Source organism: Myotis yumanensis, unplaced genomic scaffold, assembly GCF_028538775.1.
Source record: "Myotis yumanensis isolate MYYU_CA2020_CCGP unplaced genomic scaffold, mMyoYum1.0.hap1 SCAF_1, whole genome shotgun sequence".
Classification (NCBI taxonomy): domain Eukaryota; kingdom Metazoa; phylum Chordata; class Mammalia; order Chiroptera; family Vespertilionidae; genus Myotis; species Myotis yumanensis.
In genome coordinates this window covers 183,207,151-183,224,382 of record NW_027223752.1, presented here as the reverse complement: position 1 = coordinate 183,224,382, position 17,232 = coordinate 183,207,151, and the positions used below count along the sequence as shown (strand labels likewise).

At 39.5% G+C, this 17,232-nt stretch overlaps 1 protein-coding gene across 11 annotated transcripts in view; it reads left to right on the top strand.

Annotated features, from left to right (window-relative positions):
* The window catches only part of PTPN13 (protein tyrosine phosphatase non-receptor type 13), a 209,647-nt gene that overhangs the window by 30,427 nt on the left and 161,988 nt on the right, over positions 1-17,232 (top strand). For all 11 annotated transcript variants that reach the window (XM_070393196.1, XM_070393249.1, XM_070393188.1 and 8 more), the window contains exon 2: positions 14,847-14,966. In XM_070393196.1, the coding sequence (XP_070249297.1) occupies positions 14,852-14,966 (115 nt within the window). In that variant the 5' untranslated portion in view covers positions 14,847-14,851. The remainder of the gene's footprint in view (positions 1-14,846; positions 14,967-17,232) is intronic.

Below are 17,232 nucleotides of genomic sequence, written 5' to 3'. Positions count from 1 at the left end.
GGCAGGATTTAGTTCCTTGCAGCCATAGGTCTGAAGTTCCCATTTTCTTGCTGGCTGTCAGCTTGGGTATGCTCTCAGCTCATCAATGCTATTAGGTCAGTGATTTTCTAAAAATATATTTTTATTGATTTCAGGGAGTATAGGAGAGGGAGAGAGAGATAGAAATATCAATGATGAGAGAAAATTATTGATTGGCTGCCACCTGCATGCCCCCTACTGGGGATTGAGCCCACAACCTAGGCATATGTCCTGACCAGGAATTGAACCTTTACCTCCTGGTTCATAGGTCAAGCCACATCAGCCACATCAGCCGGGCTGGGTCGGTGATTTTGAATCTCTCCAGTCAGCTGCAAAAGTCTTCTATAACATAACCTAATCAAATGAGTGACCATTCCTTGATATTTATAGGTTCCACACACACACAGGGCTGTTATACCACCAAGCAGGAATCTTGGGGGCCATCCCAGAATTTTGCCTACCACAATAATTGGCCATCAGTTATTCACACACCCCATATACATAAACAAAATATTCCTACAGTTTTCAGCGTTCTCATCCCATTAAAGCATCAGCTCAAAGTCCAAAATCTTACCTAAGTCATCTAAATTGGGTTTGTTTCATCTGTCTGTGAATCTATAAAACTAAAGAGGCTGTCCCAGCATCCCAACATGAAATGGTGGCATAGGCATGGGATAACTGTTTAAGACATCTGGTTCAAAAGGGGGAAGGGAAGATTTGAAAGTAAAAAGTGGAGTCATGCCCAGTTGGTGTGACTCGGGTTGAGCATCGACCCAGGAACCAAGAGGTCACTGGTTCGATTCCCGTCAGGTTGGGGGGGGGGGAGGCGCGCGCGCAGGAGACAGCCTATCAATGATGTTTCTCTCATTGATGTTTCTATCTCTCTATCCCTCTCCCTTCCGCTCTCTCTCTCTCTCTAAAAAAAAAAAAAAAAAAAAAAGAGTCACTGGTCCATTTTGAAATCCAGGTTGGCAGACTCCAGCTGGAGTTTTTAATTAGAAATAATCCTTCATAACTCTCCACTCTGCCATCTGAGACTTGGTTCTGCCTCTTGAACCCTTTTTCCTTTTTCAAGGAAGGTGGCACATGTTTGGTGATGAATAGTTTTATCAGCCTTCTTCTTGCCAGAAGAATTTGGGAGAGTTAAACAGCCTCTTTTATATTCTTTCTGTTTACTTTTAGCATAAGTTGGAAATGTTTATTCTGAAACAATTTCCTCAAGAACTCTGGGTTTTGCAGGGATTCACTGCCTTAGTCAAAAGCTACACCTACAGATTTTTTCAAGATAATACTTTCTCTGGTTCCTTTGTCTTTAACAGCTCTTTCCTCAATTTACCTCTCTTCCCTTGCATTTCACTATAAGAAGCAAGAGGAAACCAGGTTTCACCTTTAACACTTCCCTTGGAAATCTCCTTAGCAATATATCCGGCTTTGTCACTTCCAACTTCTGTTTTCCATGCCACCATGCATTCAGCCACTATATAGCAAAGATTTCCCTTCACATTCTTGTTCTTTTTAAACATATTTTTATTGATTTCAGAGAAGAAGGGAGAGGAAGAGAGAGCTAGAAACATAAAAAAAAAAAAAAAGGTCAATGATGAGAGAGAATCATTGATGGGCTGCCTCCTGCACACCCCCTACTAGAGATCGAGCCCACAACCCGGACCTGGAACCCTTCAATCTGCAAGCCAACACTCTATCCATTGAGTCAAACCGGCTAGGGCTCTCCCTTCACTTTCTAATGACATGTCCCTCACTTCCTCTCAGCCCTCACCAGCTGTGTGTGTCTCTATTGTGCTTCTTAAAACTTTTTCCAGCTTTTGCTTTCTATCTTTCCAAAGCCATTCTCACATTTTAAGTTATTGTTACAGTAGCATTCCACTTTCAGTTACCAAAATCTGTACTAGTTTTCAATTGCTGTGTGACAAATTACCACAAATTTACTGGTTTAAAGCAACACCAATTTATTATCTCACACTTCTTTTTCTTTTTTTTTTTCTTTTTTAAATCCTTATTGTTGAGATTTTTGCAGATGACCATCTTTTTTCTCCCCATTGCCTCCCTCCACCCAGGTCCCACCCCACCCTAGGCCTTTGCCACCCTATTGTCCATGTCCATGGGTAATGCATACATGCATATAAGATCTTTGTTTAATCTCTTCCCACCCCCACCTCCCTTCATCTGAGAATCGTCAGTCTGTTCCATTTCCATGCCTCTGATTCTATTTTATTCACCAGTTTATTTTGTTCATTAGATTTCTTATTTGTTTATTTTGATTTTTAGATTGAATTGTTGATAGATATGTATTTGTTGCCATTTTGTTGTTCATATTTTTTATCTTTTTCTTCTTCCTCTTCTTAAAGAATACCCTTCAATATTTCATGTAATAGTGGTTTGGAGGTGATGAACTCCTTTAGCTTTTTCTTGTCTGTGAAGCTCTTTATCTGACCATCAATTCTGAATGATAGCTTTGCTGGGTAATCTTGGTTGTAGGTCCTTGCTATTCATCACTTTGAATATTTCTTGCCCCTCCCTTCTGGCCTGCATAGTTTCTGTTGAGAAATCAGCTAACAGTTGTATGGGCACTCCCTTGAAGGTAACTAACTGCTTTTCTCGTACTGCTTTTAAGATTCTCTTTGTCTTTAGCCCTTGGCATTTTAATTATGATGTGTCTTGGTGTGGTCCTCTTTGGGGTCCTCTTGTTTGGAGTACTCTGTGCCTCCTGGACTAGTAAGTCTATTTCTTTCACCAGGTAGGGGAAGTTTTCTATCATTATTTCTTCAAATGGGCTTTCAATATCTTGCTCTCTCTCTTCTTCTGGCACCCCCATAATGCAAATGTCGGTACGCTTGAAGTTGTCCCAGAGGCTTCTTACACTATCTTCATATTTTTGGATTCTTTTTTCTTTTTGCTCTTCTGGTTGAGTGATTTTTGCTTCCTCATATTTCAAATTGTTGATTTAATTCTCGGGATCCTCTAGTCCAGTGGTTCTCAACCTCTGGCCCTTTAAATACAGTTCCTCATGTTGTGACCCAATTATTTTCGTTGCTACTTCATAACTGTAATGTTGCTACTGTTATGAATCGTAATGTAAATATCTGATATGCAGGATGGTCTTAGGCGACCCCAGTGAAAGGGTCGTTCGATTGCCAAAGGGGTCGTGACCCACAGGTTGAGAACCGCTGCTAGTCCAAGCATGTCAAACTCATAAGCTAACATGGGCCTCATAAACAAGGCATATGGCCCACGTGTTTGACATGCTTGCTGTAGTCTATTGTTGAATCCCTGTATATTCTTTATTTCAATCAGTGTATGCTTAATTTCTGACTGGTCCTTTTCTATTTTTTGTTGTTGTTAACATTCTCATTAATATCCTTGAAAGTCTAAGTCCCTTGGAGGTTTCTAGGAGATTCTTGAGTAACCTTATAACTGTGATTTTGAACTCTATATCCAGTAGTTTGCTTGCTTCCATTTCTTTCATTTGTGACATGTTTCTTTGTCTCCACATTTTGGCTAATTCCATATGTTTGTTTCTATGTATTGGGTAGAGCTGCTATGTCTCCTTGAATTGATAGAGTGGCCTTGTGTAGTAGGTGTCCTGTAGGGCCCAGTGGCTTAGCCTCCCCAGTCACCTGAGATGGACACCCCTTTGTGGGCTGTGTGCACAGTCTTATTGTAGTTGAGATTTTATTGCTATTGGTGTCACTGGAAGGAATTGACCTCCAGGCCAATGGGCTGTGAGGACCAGCTGTGACTACAGTGGGAGAGCTGCTGTGCAGGAGATAATCTTATTGAGCAGGACTTGCTTCAGTGGGGCTTTGGTTCTCAAGGCATGTGCCCCTTGAGTGTGTCACTTATGGATGTGTAGAGTTGTAATCTGGTATGGTCTGACACTGACCACTGGGTACACTGGCTCTTGGTTCTCTAGGGAGGTGCAAAGTCAGCCACTGCCTGGGGCCACCCAGCAGGAGCTACAGAGAGATCTGCAGATTCCTCCTCTTTGTATCGGGTTTGGAAGTGCCTAGACGAGACCTGACTGTGAAGCAAGGCAGGCTATATTGCTGGTGCCAGGTCTTGGGCCTTTTATTGATAGGTTTGGGTCTCCCTGACCCAGCTGCAGCTTGTTGAGAGATTTTAACCTGAGCAAGGACAGGCTATTCATATGCAAAAGCTGCTTCAGGCAGCTTGGGTTGGGCTGCAAATTGGATGAGGAGGGGTCTCAGGGAATCACCAAGGTGGAGCAAACAGAAATGGCTGCCAGTCAGCACTGTAACTGGGAAGGTCCCAGCATAAGAACAATGATCCCTGTAAGCACCTCCACCTGGGAGAAAGCAACCCCCGAGTTCCTGCCCCGATGCCGGACAATCCAGTTCCTCCTCATATTTGTCTGTATCCCCCAGAGCCTTGCCAGGCACTGGAGCTCAGAGGAAGGGGGACCTTGTAAGCTCAGTTTGTGGTGCCCGAGTTTTAAGAGGAGCAGCTGGGTCTCCAGCAGCCTCTGTGTCACTGAGCCCCAATCTGCATTGATTTTTACAGCATGTAGTTCTTACTGCCTGCAGGGACTTCTTTTCCCTGCTCTGGGACCCTGGGCTGGGTGTCTGGTGTGGGGCTGGGACCCCTTGCTCCTCTGGGAGGCCACCCCAGAGGCAATCTCCCTCCTGATTAAAAAAGTGGTACACATGGTTGCCCGACCAGCCCCTTCTGCGCTTCCGCACCTCCTACCAATCTCTGTGTGCTTTCTTCTTTACTTCTCTAGTTGTGGGACTTCCATTCAGCCAGCTTTCTGGCGGTTCTGGATGATGGTTGTTCTGTATTTTAATTGTAATTTTGATGTGGTTGTGGGAGGCAGCGAGTACAGGCATTTGCCTATGCCACCATCTTGGTCTCTTCTATCTCACACTTCTTTTTGCTCAGCAGACTGGGTTCAGATCCTGAAAAGCAGGATCTCACCAGACTGAACTCAAGGTATCATCTGTGACTGATATTATCTGAGCCAAGCTCATTGGTTGTTGGTAGAATTCAGCCTCTTGTGGTTGTAGGACCATTTTCTTTCTGATTGTTGGCTGGGGTACACTGTCCGCTCCTAGGGGCCACCCTCAGGTCCTTGCCATGTGTCCTTCTACTTAGGCGACATGGAAGGAATCTTGAGAGCAATCTCAGAATTATGTCTGCCACCCTAATTTGTTTACTACAATATGATGGACAAATATGATTTTTTTTTTTACTTAGTGTTTTCTGCTTTATACATATTTGTTTCCTTAATGCATGTCCACTTTGAGATATTTTAAGAGTCTAGATTTCTTGAGGAAGACCAGCAAGTTTCCTAATGTTAATCTTAAGAAAAATCAGTGGATGTAGAGGAGGGGTTGCTATAGAAAGACAATTCTCAAAACCGAAATTCTACCATCACATTGTTTTGTAGGTACCTCTCAGTCGGGGAGGAGAAATACAGCAAATGTGAAATTCAGAATTTTGCTTTATTTCTCAGTTTAATGATACAAAGAGGGACTGAAGAATTCCAGAGTTTTTCTCTTCTGGTTTTTTGAAGCTGTCCTTTGAAAGCAGGGAGCAAGCATATATGATTTCTATTGAGATAAGTAGTTGACATGATCCAGAGACCCAGAAAGGCAATTTAGACTTGTGATTGTTTTAGTTTCTTTTCTCTCACTGGGAAAGTACAATGGAAAAGTTGACAAATATGCATGGCTCCAACTTCAATAAAAATATTTAGACACATTCTGTTTTCTACCTTGAGCAACATCCAATTAAAACACTGAGTTTTCTTTTTTTCTCCTTAAAATTCCAATTCTTTATTAGTCTTTCCTAACTATATTAAGCTATAATGTTGTTGTTGTTTTTCTTTACTACCTGTTCTATACCTACCCTTAATGGAAAGAAATAGCAGTGTATTTATTTTATTAGAGAAATTAGCTTTAGTCTTTTAGAGCTCTAATTATTGCTACTTTTAGTGCTTTTATTATTGCTACTTTGTATATATCTGTCTTTTTGTTGATCATTCTGAATTAAAGTTAACAGGTAGAAATAACTTCACATTATTTAAATTGTCCAGGAATTATTGTAGTTATCATTTTATCTTTAAATGCTTTTAGGAAATTAGAAATTGAAAGAAAAACAAGAGATTGCTATCTTGAGTAATGGATTTTTAAAAAATGATTGTGTCATCAATGCACAAATTCTAACTTTATAAACATAAGTTACATGGCATCTTAGATATGCTTTGACTTGTTTGTCAAAGGAGAGAAGATCTTAGACCTTAGCCATGGATTTTGGTTTCTTTAGTTTTACACAATTTTTTTTTAATGGAGAAGTTAACTTTTAGAAAACAAATTAAAAAACAATTAAAACAAACAAAACCTATGTATTACTTGTGGGACATGGTTTCTTCTGACAATTAAAAAAATCCAGGCATGTTCATGGGACAAAGAAAAGGAGTGCTCTATCTGGCTATTGTCTGTTTTGGTTTTTCTCTTTTTAACAGTTTCATTGGGGCATAGTTGACATAAACTGTACATATTTAAAGTGTACAATGTAATACATTTTGCCATATGTGTGCACTGTGAAACCATTATCACAATTAAGATAATGAACATATTCATCATCCATATTTTTTTATGCATCAATAATAGTGGTTTCTTTTGTTTGTTTTATTGCTTGGTATCCATTATGGGAATATACTAAAATTTATCCATTCACTTGTTGATAGACATTTTGTGTGTTTCTAGTTTTTGGCTGTTACAAATAAAGCTGCTATGAACATTTGTGTATAAGTCTTTATGGCTATGTGCTTTAATTTCTTTTGGGAAATACCTTGAAGTCGAAACCCTAGCTCATATTATAGGCTTATATTTAACTTTTAAGAAGCTCTTTAAACATTTTACCAGAGAGTATCATTTTACATTCCAACTAGCAATGTATGAGAGTTTTAGGTCCTCCACATCCTTGCCAACACTTCGTATGGTCAGTCTTTTTCATTTTAGCTATTCTAATAGCAATATAGTTGTGTGTCTCATTATTTTAATTTTTATTTATTTTTTAAAATATTTTTTTAATGATTTCAGAGAGGACGTGAGAGGGAGAGAGAGATAGAAACATCAATGATGAGAGAGAATCATCGATTGGCTGCCTCCTGCACGCCCCTTACTGGGGATCGAGCCCGTAACCTGGGCGTGTGCCCTTGACTGGAATTGAACCCAGGATCCTTCAGTTCACAGGCCTCAGGCTCTATACACTGAGCCTAACTGGCTAGGGCAAATATCTCATTTTATTAATTAACAGTATTTAATTTGGAATTACAAGGCTAACCTGTTATGCTAACTGACCTTGTTCTCTTAAACATTATAAACAGCTAAAATACCAAATATGTAGAGATTCTTTAATTTTAAAAAATACTAAAATGTGTGTTTGCTTCTAGTAAACTTTTATAAACTTCATTGTGAATCATCCTGGGTAAAAGATGCTTACGATTTGGGGGTTTCTTTCTGCTCAGTAAGAAATCCTTAGCCAGGGTGGTGAGTGGATCTTTGCCCAAAGTTAGTGGCCACATAAGAGCTCTATTTTATAGTAGCTTTGTTCTTGAAACAGTGTACTTTTATGGCCCTATTTTCATAGAATCAATTTAAATTTTCCTAATTCATTAGTTTATTTCTGGACAGATTGTTATATCACTTGATTAGATTCAGTTAATCTGTTTACTATTTCATTCTGTTAAAATCACTTCTGTGCTAACTATGAGTGCCACAAATCCTTCGGGATTAAAATGGCATCTGTTAGAATCCCTTTGTGGCTTTGTCTAACTGTGGGCACAGTTTTAAGGTCATGACATTAATACCTCTGTTAATAAAAAACATAACAGTGGTTCTGGTTATGTAATATAAATTTTTTTTTCTTATTTGAAAGTCTTTCCAAATATTGTCTAGTTATCATGCAGCCCACAACTTTCAAGGAAACAAAAATGAATGATATGGTTATGTTTATTGTAAAGCAGGACCATTTTGATAGTAAAATATGACAGTCATTTATCTGTACCCCAAGTTATTTATTACTGTATCTAAAGGAAGCAATTGAAATAATGGACTTAAAAATTGTCTTCAAGTTATATTTTTCTTCACTTTATGTTCATCACTTTCCCATTTCTGTATTTCTTTCATTCCTTTGTCTTCTCTTTTATTTGGCACTAATGATCTAGAGAGTTATAATAAAGGTAAATAAAAATAGCGGAGAGATGATAATGGTAGGCAATTGCCAAAGATAGTGATTTATAAGGTATAGTTTTGTTTGATTTTTAGAAAGCTGCGCTAATATTACATTAAATCTTGAGATTAAGTGATCACAGGATGTGGCAGTTTTTTAAAAATTTTAAATATATTTTCTAGCATAGCTATAAATTAAAAATATCAAATCTAGAGCATACAATGGAGTAAAGTCAGCCTCTTCAATAAAAGGTGTTGGGAAAGTTGGACAGGTACGTGCAAAAATATGAAACTACACCATCAACTTATACCATACACAAAAATAAACTAAAAAATGGATAAAAGACTTAAATGTAAGTTGTGAAACCATAAAAATCCTAGAAGCAAAATCTTAGACATCTCAGGTAGCAATGTTTGCCAATAAATTACTCAGGGCAAGAGCAACAGGAGAAAATAAACAAATGGGACTACATCAAAATAAAAAACTTCACAGCAAAAGTAACCATCAATAAAATGAGAATGGAGCCTACTGTATGGGAGAACATTATTTGCTAATGATATATCTGATAAAGGGTTAATATCCAAAATATATAAGGAACTCACACAACTTAACAAAAGGAAGACAAACTATCCAATGGAAAAGTGGGCAAAGGACCTAAAGATACTTCTTCAAATGGGCATACAGATAGCCAAGAGATATATGAAAAAATTACTCTCTGAAATAAATTGAAACACACACACTCATACACACACACACACACACAAGAAGGGAGAGAGAGATAGAAACGTTAATGATGAGAGAGAATCATTGATTGGCTGCCTCCTTCATGCTCCATTCTGGGAATTGAGTCCCCAACCTAGGCATGTACCCTGACTGGGAATTGAACCGTGACCTCCTGGTTCATAGGTCGATGCTCAACCACTGAGCCACGCCAGCCAGGCTCCCTTCCTCTCTGAAATAAATAAAAATTTATTTTAAGAAATAGATGAGTGGATAAAAAGCTGTGATACAGTGACACCATGGAATACTATGCAGCAGTAAAAAAGGATCTCTTACCCTTTGAGACAGCATGGAGGGATCTGGAGAGTATTATGCTAAGTGAAATAAGGTAGTCAGAGAAAGACAAGTATCACATGATCTTGCTCATATGTAGAATCTAATGAACAAAATAAACTGATGAACAAAATAGATCCAGAGATATAGAAGCATGGAACAGACTGATGAAAGTCAGGGGTGGGGTGGGGTGGGGAGAGATTAACCAAAGAATTTGTATGCATATTAGAGGCCTGGTGCATGGATTCGTGCATCGGTGGGGTCCCTCGGCCTGGCCTGTGCCCTCTCGCAATCCGGGACCCCTCAGGGGATATTGGACTGCCAGTTTTGGCCTGATCCCTGCAGGCCAGGCCAAGGGACTCCACCGGTGCACAAATCTGTGCACTGGGCCTCTACTATGCATATAAGATCTTTGGTTAATCTCTTCCTACCCTTCCCCCTTCCCTCTGAGATTCATCAGTCTGTTCCATGTTTCCATGCCTACGTGTTGAGCGTCTGCCCCCTGGTTGTCAGTGCATGTCATAGTTACCAGTCGAACAGTTGCTTAGGTATATATATATATATTAGAGGCCCGGTGCATGAAAATTCATGCACACGGGGGCTCCCTCAGCCCAGCCTGTGCCCTCTCACAATCTGGGACCCTTGGGGGATGCCCACCTGCTGGCTTAGGCCTGCTCCCCAAGAACAGATGATTTAAAAGAAATAATTATATGCTTGGGTAAGAATTTTTTAAAAAGGTAATGGTCACATGAAAATTCACTCTCAGTGGGGCTGAGGGGACTGGGGGACTCTGACGGCAGCGGCATAGCAGCAGGTCTGAGGGGACTTGGGGACTCCAGTGGCAGGTGCGTGGAGCGGCAGGACCCGCCTAGGGGCGGGCCTGGCCTTGCTGCACACCTGCTGCCCCCGGCAGGACTGAGGGAACTGGGCACCACCATCTTGTGGCTGTGGGCACCACCATCTTTTGAGGGTGTGACAGTCAATTAGTATAATACCTCTTAATTATATAGGATATGCATAACCCATGGATACAGACAATAGTGTCATGAAGGCCTGTGGGGAGAGGTGTGAGTTGCAGGGGGCGGGGGGGGGGGGGGGGGGGGAGGGTCAGTGGCAAAAAGGGAGTATATGTAATACTTTCAACAACAAAGATAAATTTTTTTTTTTAATATATTTTTATTGATTTTTTACAGAGAGGAAGGGAGAGAGATAGATAGTTAGAAACATCGATGGGAGAGAAACATCGACCAGCTGCCTCCTGCACATCTCCCACGGGGGATGTGCCCGCAACCCAGGTACATGCCCTTGACCGGAATCGAACCCGGGACCTTTCAGTCCGCAGGCCGACGCTCTATCCACTGAGCCAAACCGGTCCTGGCAACAAAGATAAATTTTAAAATATATACATTAAATCTGTTGTTGGCTAGATGACATTGCAGTACAAAAGCAAATGTTCCTTCTGTATTTCAGAATTCTAACAAGTTCCAATCAGAGATGCATAGAAATGCTTCACTGAATAGACAAAAAAAATTATAAATAGAAATTAACAGAGGATTAATAAAACATAAGACCTGATTGAATCAAGCAACGAAAAATTGTGTTAAAAATTACTTTTATTTTTTCATTTCCTTATTTATAGGAAATAAGAAAAACTGATTTCTTTAAATATAAATTTCTTCTCCACATTCTTCTCCCCCTCTCCTCCTTCTCCTGCTAGTGGTACTCTGGGAAACTTGAGTGGTATCCTGAGTAGGATTTTTTAAAACAGCTTTATTGAAATATAATTCAAGTGCCATATAATTCACCCTTTTAAAAATGACCCTTCTGTAGTTTTTAGTGTAAGCAAAGAGCTGTAAAACAATATAACGTTTGGGGACCTTTTTATCATATGGATAGGATTTTGTTGCTCCAAGCTGGCCCTCTGCTTAGCCCTGCTTCTTGCTCCTCCCTCCCTCACTACTAATGGAAGAGTAGTTTTCTCCCAATAAAGCATGCTACCTCACTCTGACTCTAGTGCAGGGGTCCTCAAACTTTTTAAACAGGGGGCCAGTTCACTGTTCCTCAGACCGTTGGAGGGCTGGACTATAGTTTAAAAAAAAAACTATGAACAAATTCCTATGCACACTGCACATATCTTATTTTGAAGTAAAAAAACAAAACGGGAACAAATACAATAGTTGTATTTGCATGTGGCCCGCAGGCCGTAGTTTGAAGACCCCTACTCTAGTGTGTCCCCTCTCCTCCCCACTGGCTGCTGCTTCAGAGTGATAGCCAAAGCCTTTAGATCCCTAAAGTATCAGGCACCAGACTGTGCCCTCCCTCTCCACCCCCCACCCCCACTCTAGGGACCAAGCACTCCAGTATGTCCCATTGAGCTTCTTTCACTGGCTTGATGTGAAAAAATGACACTTTTCCCACACCCCTCCTGCTTTGGAGAAGCATGAAAACCAGCACAACTCCCTTCAAAGAGATCCTTAGGCAATTTTCTCTCTACTCTTCATGCCTGTGTGTTGGCTTTAGAGCTATCTAACTGGTTCTCGGACATATCACTGTGGAAATTTACAACAGAATGGTCTTTTTTCACAAGTTATGTTACTACTGATTGCTAATAGTATCTGGATGCCTCTATTAAAAAATTCCAATTTAATATACTGTTTTATTTAGAAGACAACTCAGAATATCTCTTAGGAATCAGTTTCTGTTTTTTCCCTTTAATAAATTGAATTTAAACATTTTTCCTTTTTTATCATATGATAAAGTACATGAAAAGTCTAGGGAGAAAAAAAAAGCAAAAAAAAAAAAAAAAAGCCTAGGGAATTTTTGGTGGTTTAATCTGAATAAATAATCATACTTCTTATACAGGCTAAATAAAAACTATTTTGGCTTTTTAAAGTAGTATCGTCTCCTCCTTCCTTTTTTTTTTTTTTAAATATATTTTATTGATTTTTTACAGAGAGGAAGGGAGAGAGATAGAGAGTTAGAAACATCGATCAGCTGCCTCCTGCACATCTTCCACCGGGGATGTGCCCGCAACCCAGGTACATGCCCTTGACCAGAATCGAACCTGGGACCTTTCAGTCCGCAGGCTGACGCTCTATCCACTGAACCAAACCGGTTTCGGCCCTTTTTTTAATCCTCACCTGAGGATATGTTTTTTTTTTATTATTTATTTATTTATTTATTTATTTTTTTAGAGAGAGAGAGAGGTGAAACATCGATGTAGGAGAGAAGCATTGATCAGTTGCCTCCCATATGTGCCCCAACCTGGGAATCGAATCTGAAACCTAGGAATGTGCCCTAAATAGGAATCGAACCTGCAACCTTTTGGTGTACAGGACGACACTCCAACCAACCGAGCCACCTGGCCAGGGCTTATATCTTCCCTTTGAACTACCACATTGTACATTTAAGTAGACACCCCTCAAAGCATAAAATGCTATAGTACACATTTGAAAAGGAAAGTAACGGGACAAGGCTGGCCTCATTTTGTTGCTGGAGTTGCTTTTTTCATTCTGAGTTAAACTATCATAAATGTAAATTAAAAGAAACTATTAGCTTTTTCTGTTAGTTAGCCTTTTATAGGTTAATTTTAAAATTTAACAAAAGATATATTACAGAAAATAAGTATTTAATGTTTTTCACTCCCTTTAGCTTCGTAGCTTCTTTTCCCAACCTATCTGCTTCTGCCTACCATAATATATACATTGTCATTGTGCTTGAATTGGTTTGGTCTGGGTAGAAATTTTAGTAATCACTGTAAAGTGCAATTTTCTTTTCAAGAAGTATCAATTCAGGAAAATCTACATAGGAAGTTTTGACTAGCTGCATTTTTCCTTCCAAAAGGAAAATAGGATTATTAAGACCCAAAGAAACCTTAAATGGTATCAATAGTTCACCTACTTAATTGAATGCCACTGAAAAAATTGACCCTACAAAAATGTTATCACAAAGGCACCTTTCCAAATTTTTATAGAGTCTTAGATTATGAAGATGCTTATAGGAATAACCTCTTTCCTTGTCATAGTCCCCAGAGAATTATTATTATTATTATTATTCCTATGTCACAAAAGGGAAACTGAGGTTTAAAGGTGAAATTATTTTCCCAAGGGCAAATGGTAAGTTGGCAGTGTAGGTGTGGAAGAAACTTTACTCTTTACGGTTCTTTCTATTAGTCTAATAATTAAATCTATATGAGACAGATTAACAAGAGAAAATAAACAAATTTAATTACATATGTATGTATGGGAACCTCACGTACATGAGAGAGTCAGATACCCCACAAACACAAGAGGTTCAGAGACAGAAAGTTAAAGGAGGTATAATATGGCATTCTGAACTAAGGGTGAGGTAAGGCAACTTGGGGCTGCAGAGGGGAAGAAGGTCATTTAAGGATGAAAAGTAGAGCAGATGTTCAGTAATTAGATGTTTGCCCTGTCCTCGAGATAGGGGGGAAAAAAGTAATCTCTAGTAATAACTCCTTTAATGGGCAAGGCCCCAAATTTAAATTCTTTGAGGAGAGATTTAAGTTTCTCACAAGCCTGCAGGGTCTCAATTTGCCATCAACTCAAAATAATTCACATGCTAAAGTGGCACACTTTGGAGAGTCCTGTTCTGAACTTCCTCAGCAGCAAAGCTGGGTCTAGAAATAGTTGAGTCCATTCAGTGTACGATTTATAGTTCTAGTATTCTAGAGACCCGGTGCTCGGATTCATGCGCCACTGGGATCTCTTGGCCTGGCCTTCGGGGATGGGGCTGAAACCCACCTGGTGCACAGATTCATCCCGGGTGTGTCCGGCCTGTCTCGCCCAGTCCCGATGGGGGCTGATCGGGGCAATCAGGGCTGATAGGGGCCTGCCAGCTGGGGAGGGACCATGGGAGGTTGGCCTGCCGGGGAGGGACCAGGGAGAGAGCTCCAGGGCGTGTCCGGCCCATCTTATCCAGTCCTGATAGGCCAGACCCTAGCAGCAAACTAACCTACTGGTCAAAGCGTCTGCCCCCTGGTGGTCAGTGTGCCTCATAGTGACTGGTCTAACAGTTGAATAAATGGACAGACACTTAGCATATTAGCTTTTATTATATAGGATTATAGTATATATGTTGGAGATACAGAAATCAATCAATGAATGGAAGACAGATACTCCATCTTATTCACAACTTCTCCCAGTATGTCTGTAGGGTCTCCTCTCTACTCCTCCTACTCTTTTTACCTGGATGGGTAGGGTGAAACTTGGAACTGTAATCTGAAAGGTCTTCAGTTCAGTCTGACTGCTTTGGTTTAATCATCTGCACTTTGGCCTCCTGGGATCCTGCGTCTCTCTGTCTTCTCCCACTATTCTCTAGTTCTGTCTCTGAGGTTGACTTTATTGTACTAGGGCAAGTAATTGTTTTGATGTCCCCCACCCCCTTCAATACCTTTACCCTCTATGAGTTTAAGTGTAGGATTATATTTAGATTGAAAGCCATATTGAAAAATTAGGTAGACAGGGACTTCATAGATGAGAGCTTTCACTCCTGCAAGTGCAGTAAACTTGATGTGTAGACCATCTGTTACCTTTGTTTCCTAGGTAATATGCACGTGTCACTAGCTGAGGCCCTGGAGGTTCGGGGTGGACCCCTTCAGGAGGAAGAAATATGGGCTGTATTAAATCAAAGTGCTGAAAGTCTTCAAGAATTATTCAGGAAAGGTAGGTCTTCTTTTTCTTTTCTTAATTTTGAATATTGGGTAGCTGAAAATTGATAAAGGGGCAGAGTATAGAAGAATACTTTCCTTACCTCTCTTAGGGCTAAAAAAGCTCAGATCTTTTTTACCTTTATTTGAACATCTTTGATGTGCCTGATATTGTGCTAGGGACTAAAAATATAATGATGATCAAAATAAAAAAATGTTCTCTGTAGGGAGTTTATAGTCCAGTGTGGCAAACAGCTATTAATAAAATATTTATATAAACAAATGTAAAAAATTCAAACATGACAAGGCTACATAGGAGAGGATCCAGGGATTCTATGAGAACTCATAGTAGGAGAATTTGACATGGTCATGGGGAGGAAAGGGAAGGCCTCCCTGCATATATCAAGCTAAGACCTGAAAGGAAAGGAGAGGTTAACCAGGTTAAGGAGGAGGGGAAAACATTTCTGGCAGAGAGAATAATATGTTTATCCCTGTAACTCTAAATTGGAATAATGTATACTGAATAACTTCCTTGGTGCTTCCCTGTGGAGGTAGTCACCTGCTCCAAATGGTCATGTGGCATTTTGGAGCCGGAAAAATGAAGAAGTCACCCATTGGTTGACCAAAAACATTTGATATCATGCTGAAAAGTTCCACATGAAGCTTTTACACCATATCAACAACACCTGTTTAGAACAGTAGGTAAAGAATCAAACTTCATCTTTGATTGGAATGAATTAATCAGGCACAATAAACAAACATAGATGAGGTAATAATTCTGCAAGTTTGGTCCCTGGATGAGTAGCATAGGCATCACCTTGCAAATGTATTAGAAATGCAAATACTTAGGCCTACTGTAGACCTAACTGAATAAGAAACTCCTGGGGGTACAGGCCAGCAGCTTGTGTTTTAACAAGTTTTTAAGGATATTCTGATGCATTTTATGTTTGAATTACTTACTAACGGCATGGGGACCTTTTTGGAAGTTGTAGGGGTGATTGAGTACAGATTGGGGACAGATGGTAAAGTTTGTCGTCATTCTTGATGTTGCTGTTATTTTCCCATCCAGGGACTGGAACTTAAACAAAACAGTGTTAGGTCCCACCCAATTCTGCTGTAACTGGATGTTTGATTAGAATTAGAATAAATCTAAAGAAAAGTAATTCCTTTTATTTAATGCCACTTACCTAAAATCCAGCTATTTTAATAGACCTTGTAGCTTTGTTTGCTTTATTTTAGTTTTTTCAGAAAATTTGAAAGGATAGGCACTCTAGACTATAGAACAGGTAGCCATGCTCCAAAGGTGTTGTTGAAGAAAGGATATGTTGGTGGCATTACTCAGTTAATTAACAATAGTCAGTTAATATTTAAGAAACATTGAGTTGTGAGGTATTGCATGGAAGATCCTGATAAGAAGAAGTCACTGTTGCCCTTAAGGGATTTATTCAGATCAGATGCATATGAAACAGAGTGCCAAATGAGTGATAGAGACAATAAGAACTACAGATGTTCCTTCAGAGGAGGGAGAGATAATACCTTTTTATTGTACTAATGGCAGGATCACTGCCCTAGCCATGACTCAAGGAATAGGAGCATCTTGCATACTCTTGAGTACTCTTTCTTTCAAATTTTGTAATTTTAATAGAGATTGAGTGTCTGATTGTAAAGTACTTGTCGTTATTGCGTAACATATTGGCACGTTACAATAAAGAGACTTACTGGATGTGTTATAAAATTAATTGTTAGACAGCTATGTCCTAAACACTGTCCATGGGAGTTGGTTACCATAGGCCTTCAGTCCAGTTCACAGAATAGCATCAGTAATATAGACAAATTGAATTTGGATTCCTTGGCCGTCTGGAGATTACCAACTATTAGGACTGCCAGTTGGAAATTTCTATTTTGGAGGAAAATTTTGCTTATGTGATTGAGTTTATCTGAAATCTAGGATTTTTTATTTCTTGTATTTGATAGCACACTGTCATTTTTTGCCACAAGTATTTTTTTTTTCCTTACTGACCTGAAATAAAATACAGGTTTCCCCTTCTATATGAAAGCAGAGCATTCCTATGAAAATTCAGCTTTTGTTAAGCTGAAATATGTAAATCAAAGAAGCTAGTGCCATTAATTTGTATGGAAAAATTTTTTAGTGTTTCCAGATCTCCCAAATAACCTACCAAATCATGCCAAATATGTTTAATTACATCTAGTTTTATGTTAACACCTTTACAAGTTCTCTTAGGCTTTTCTGATTACCTTAGAACACACTCTTATAACGGATA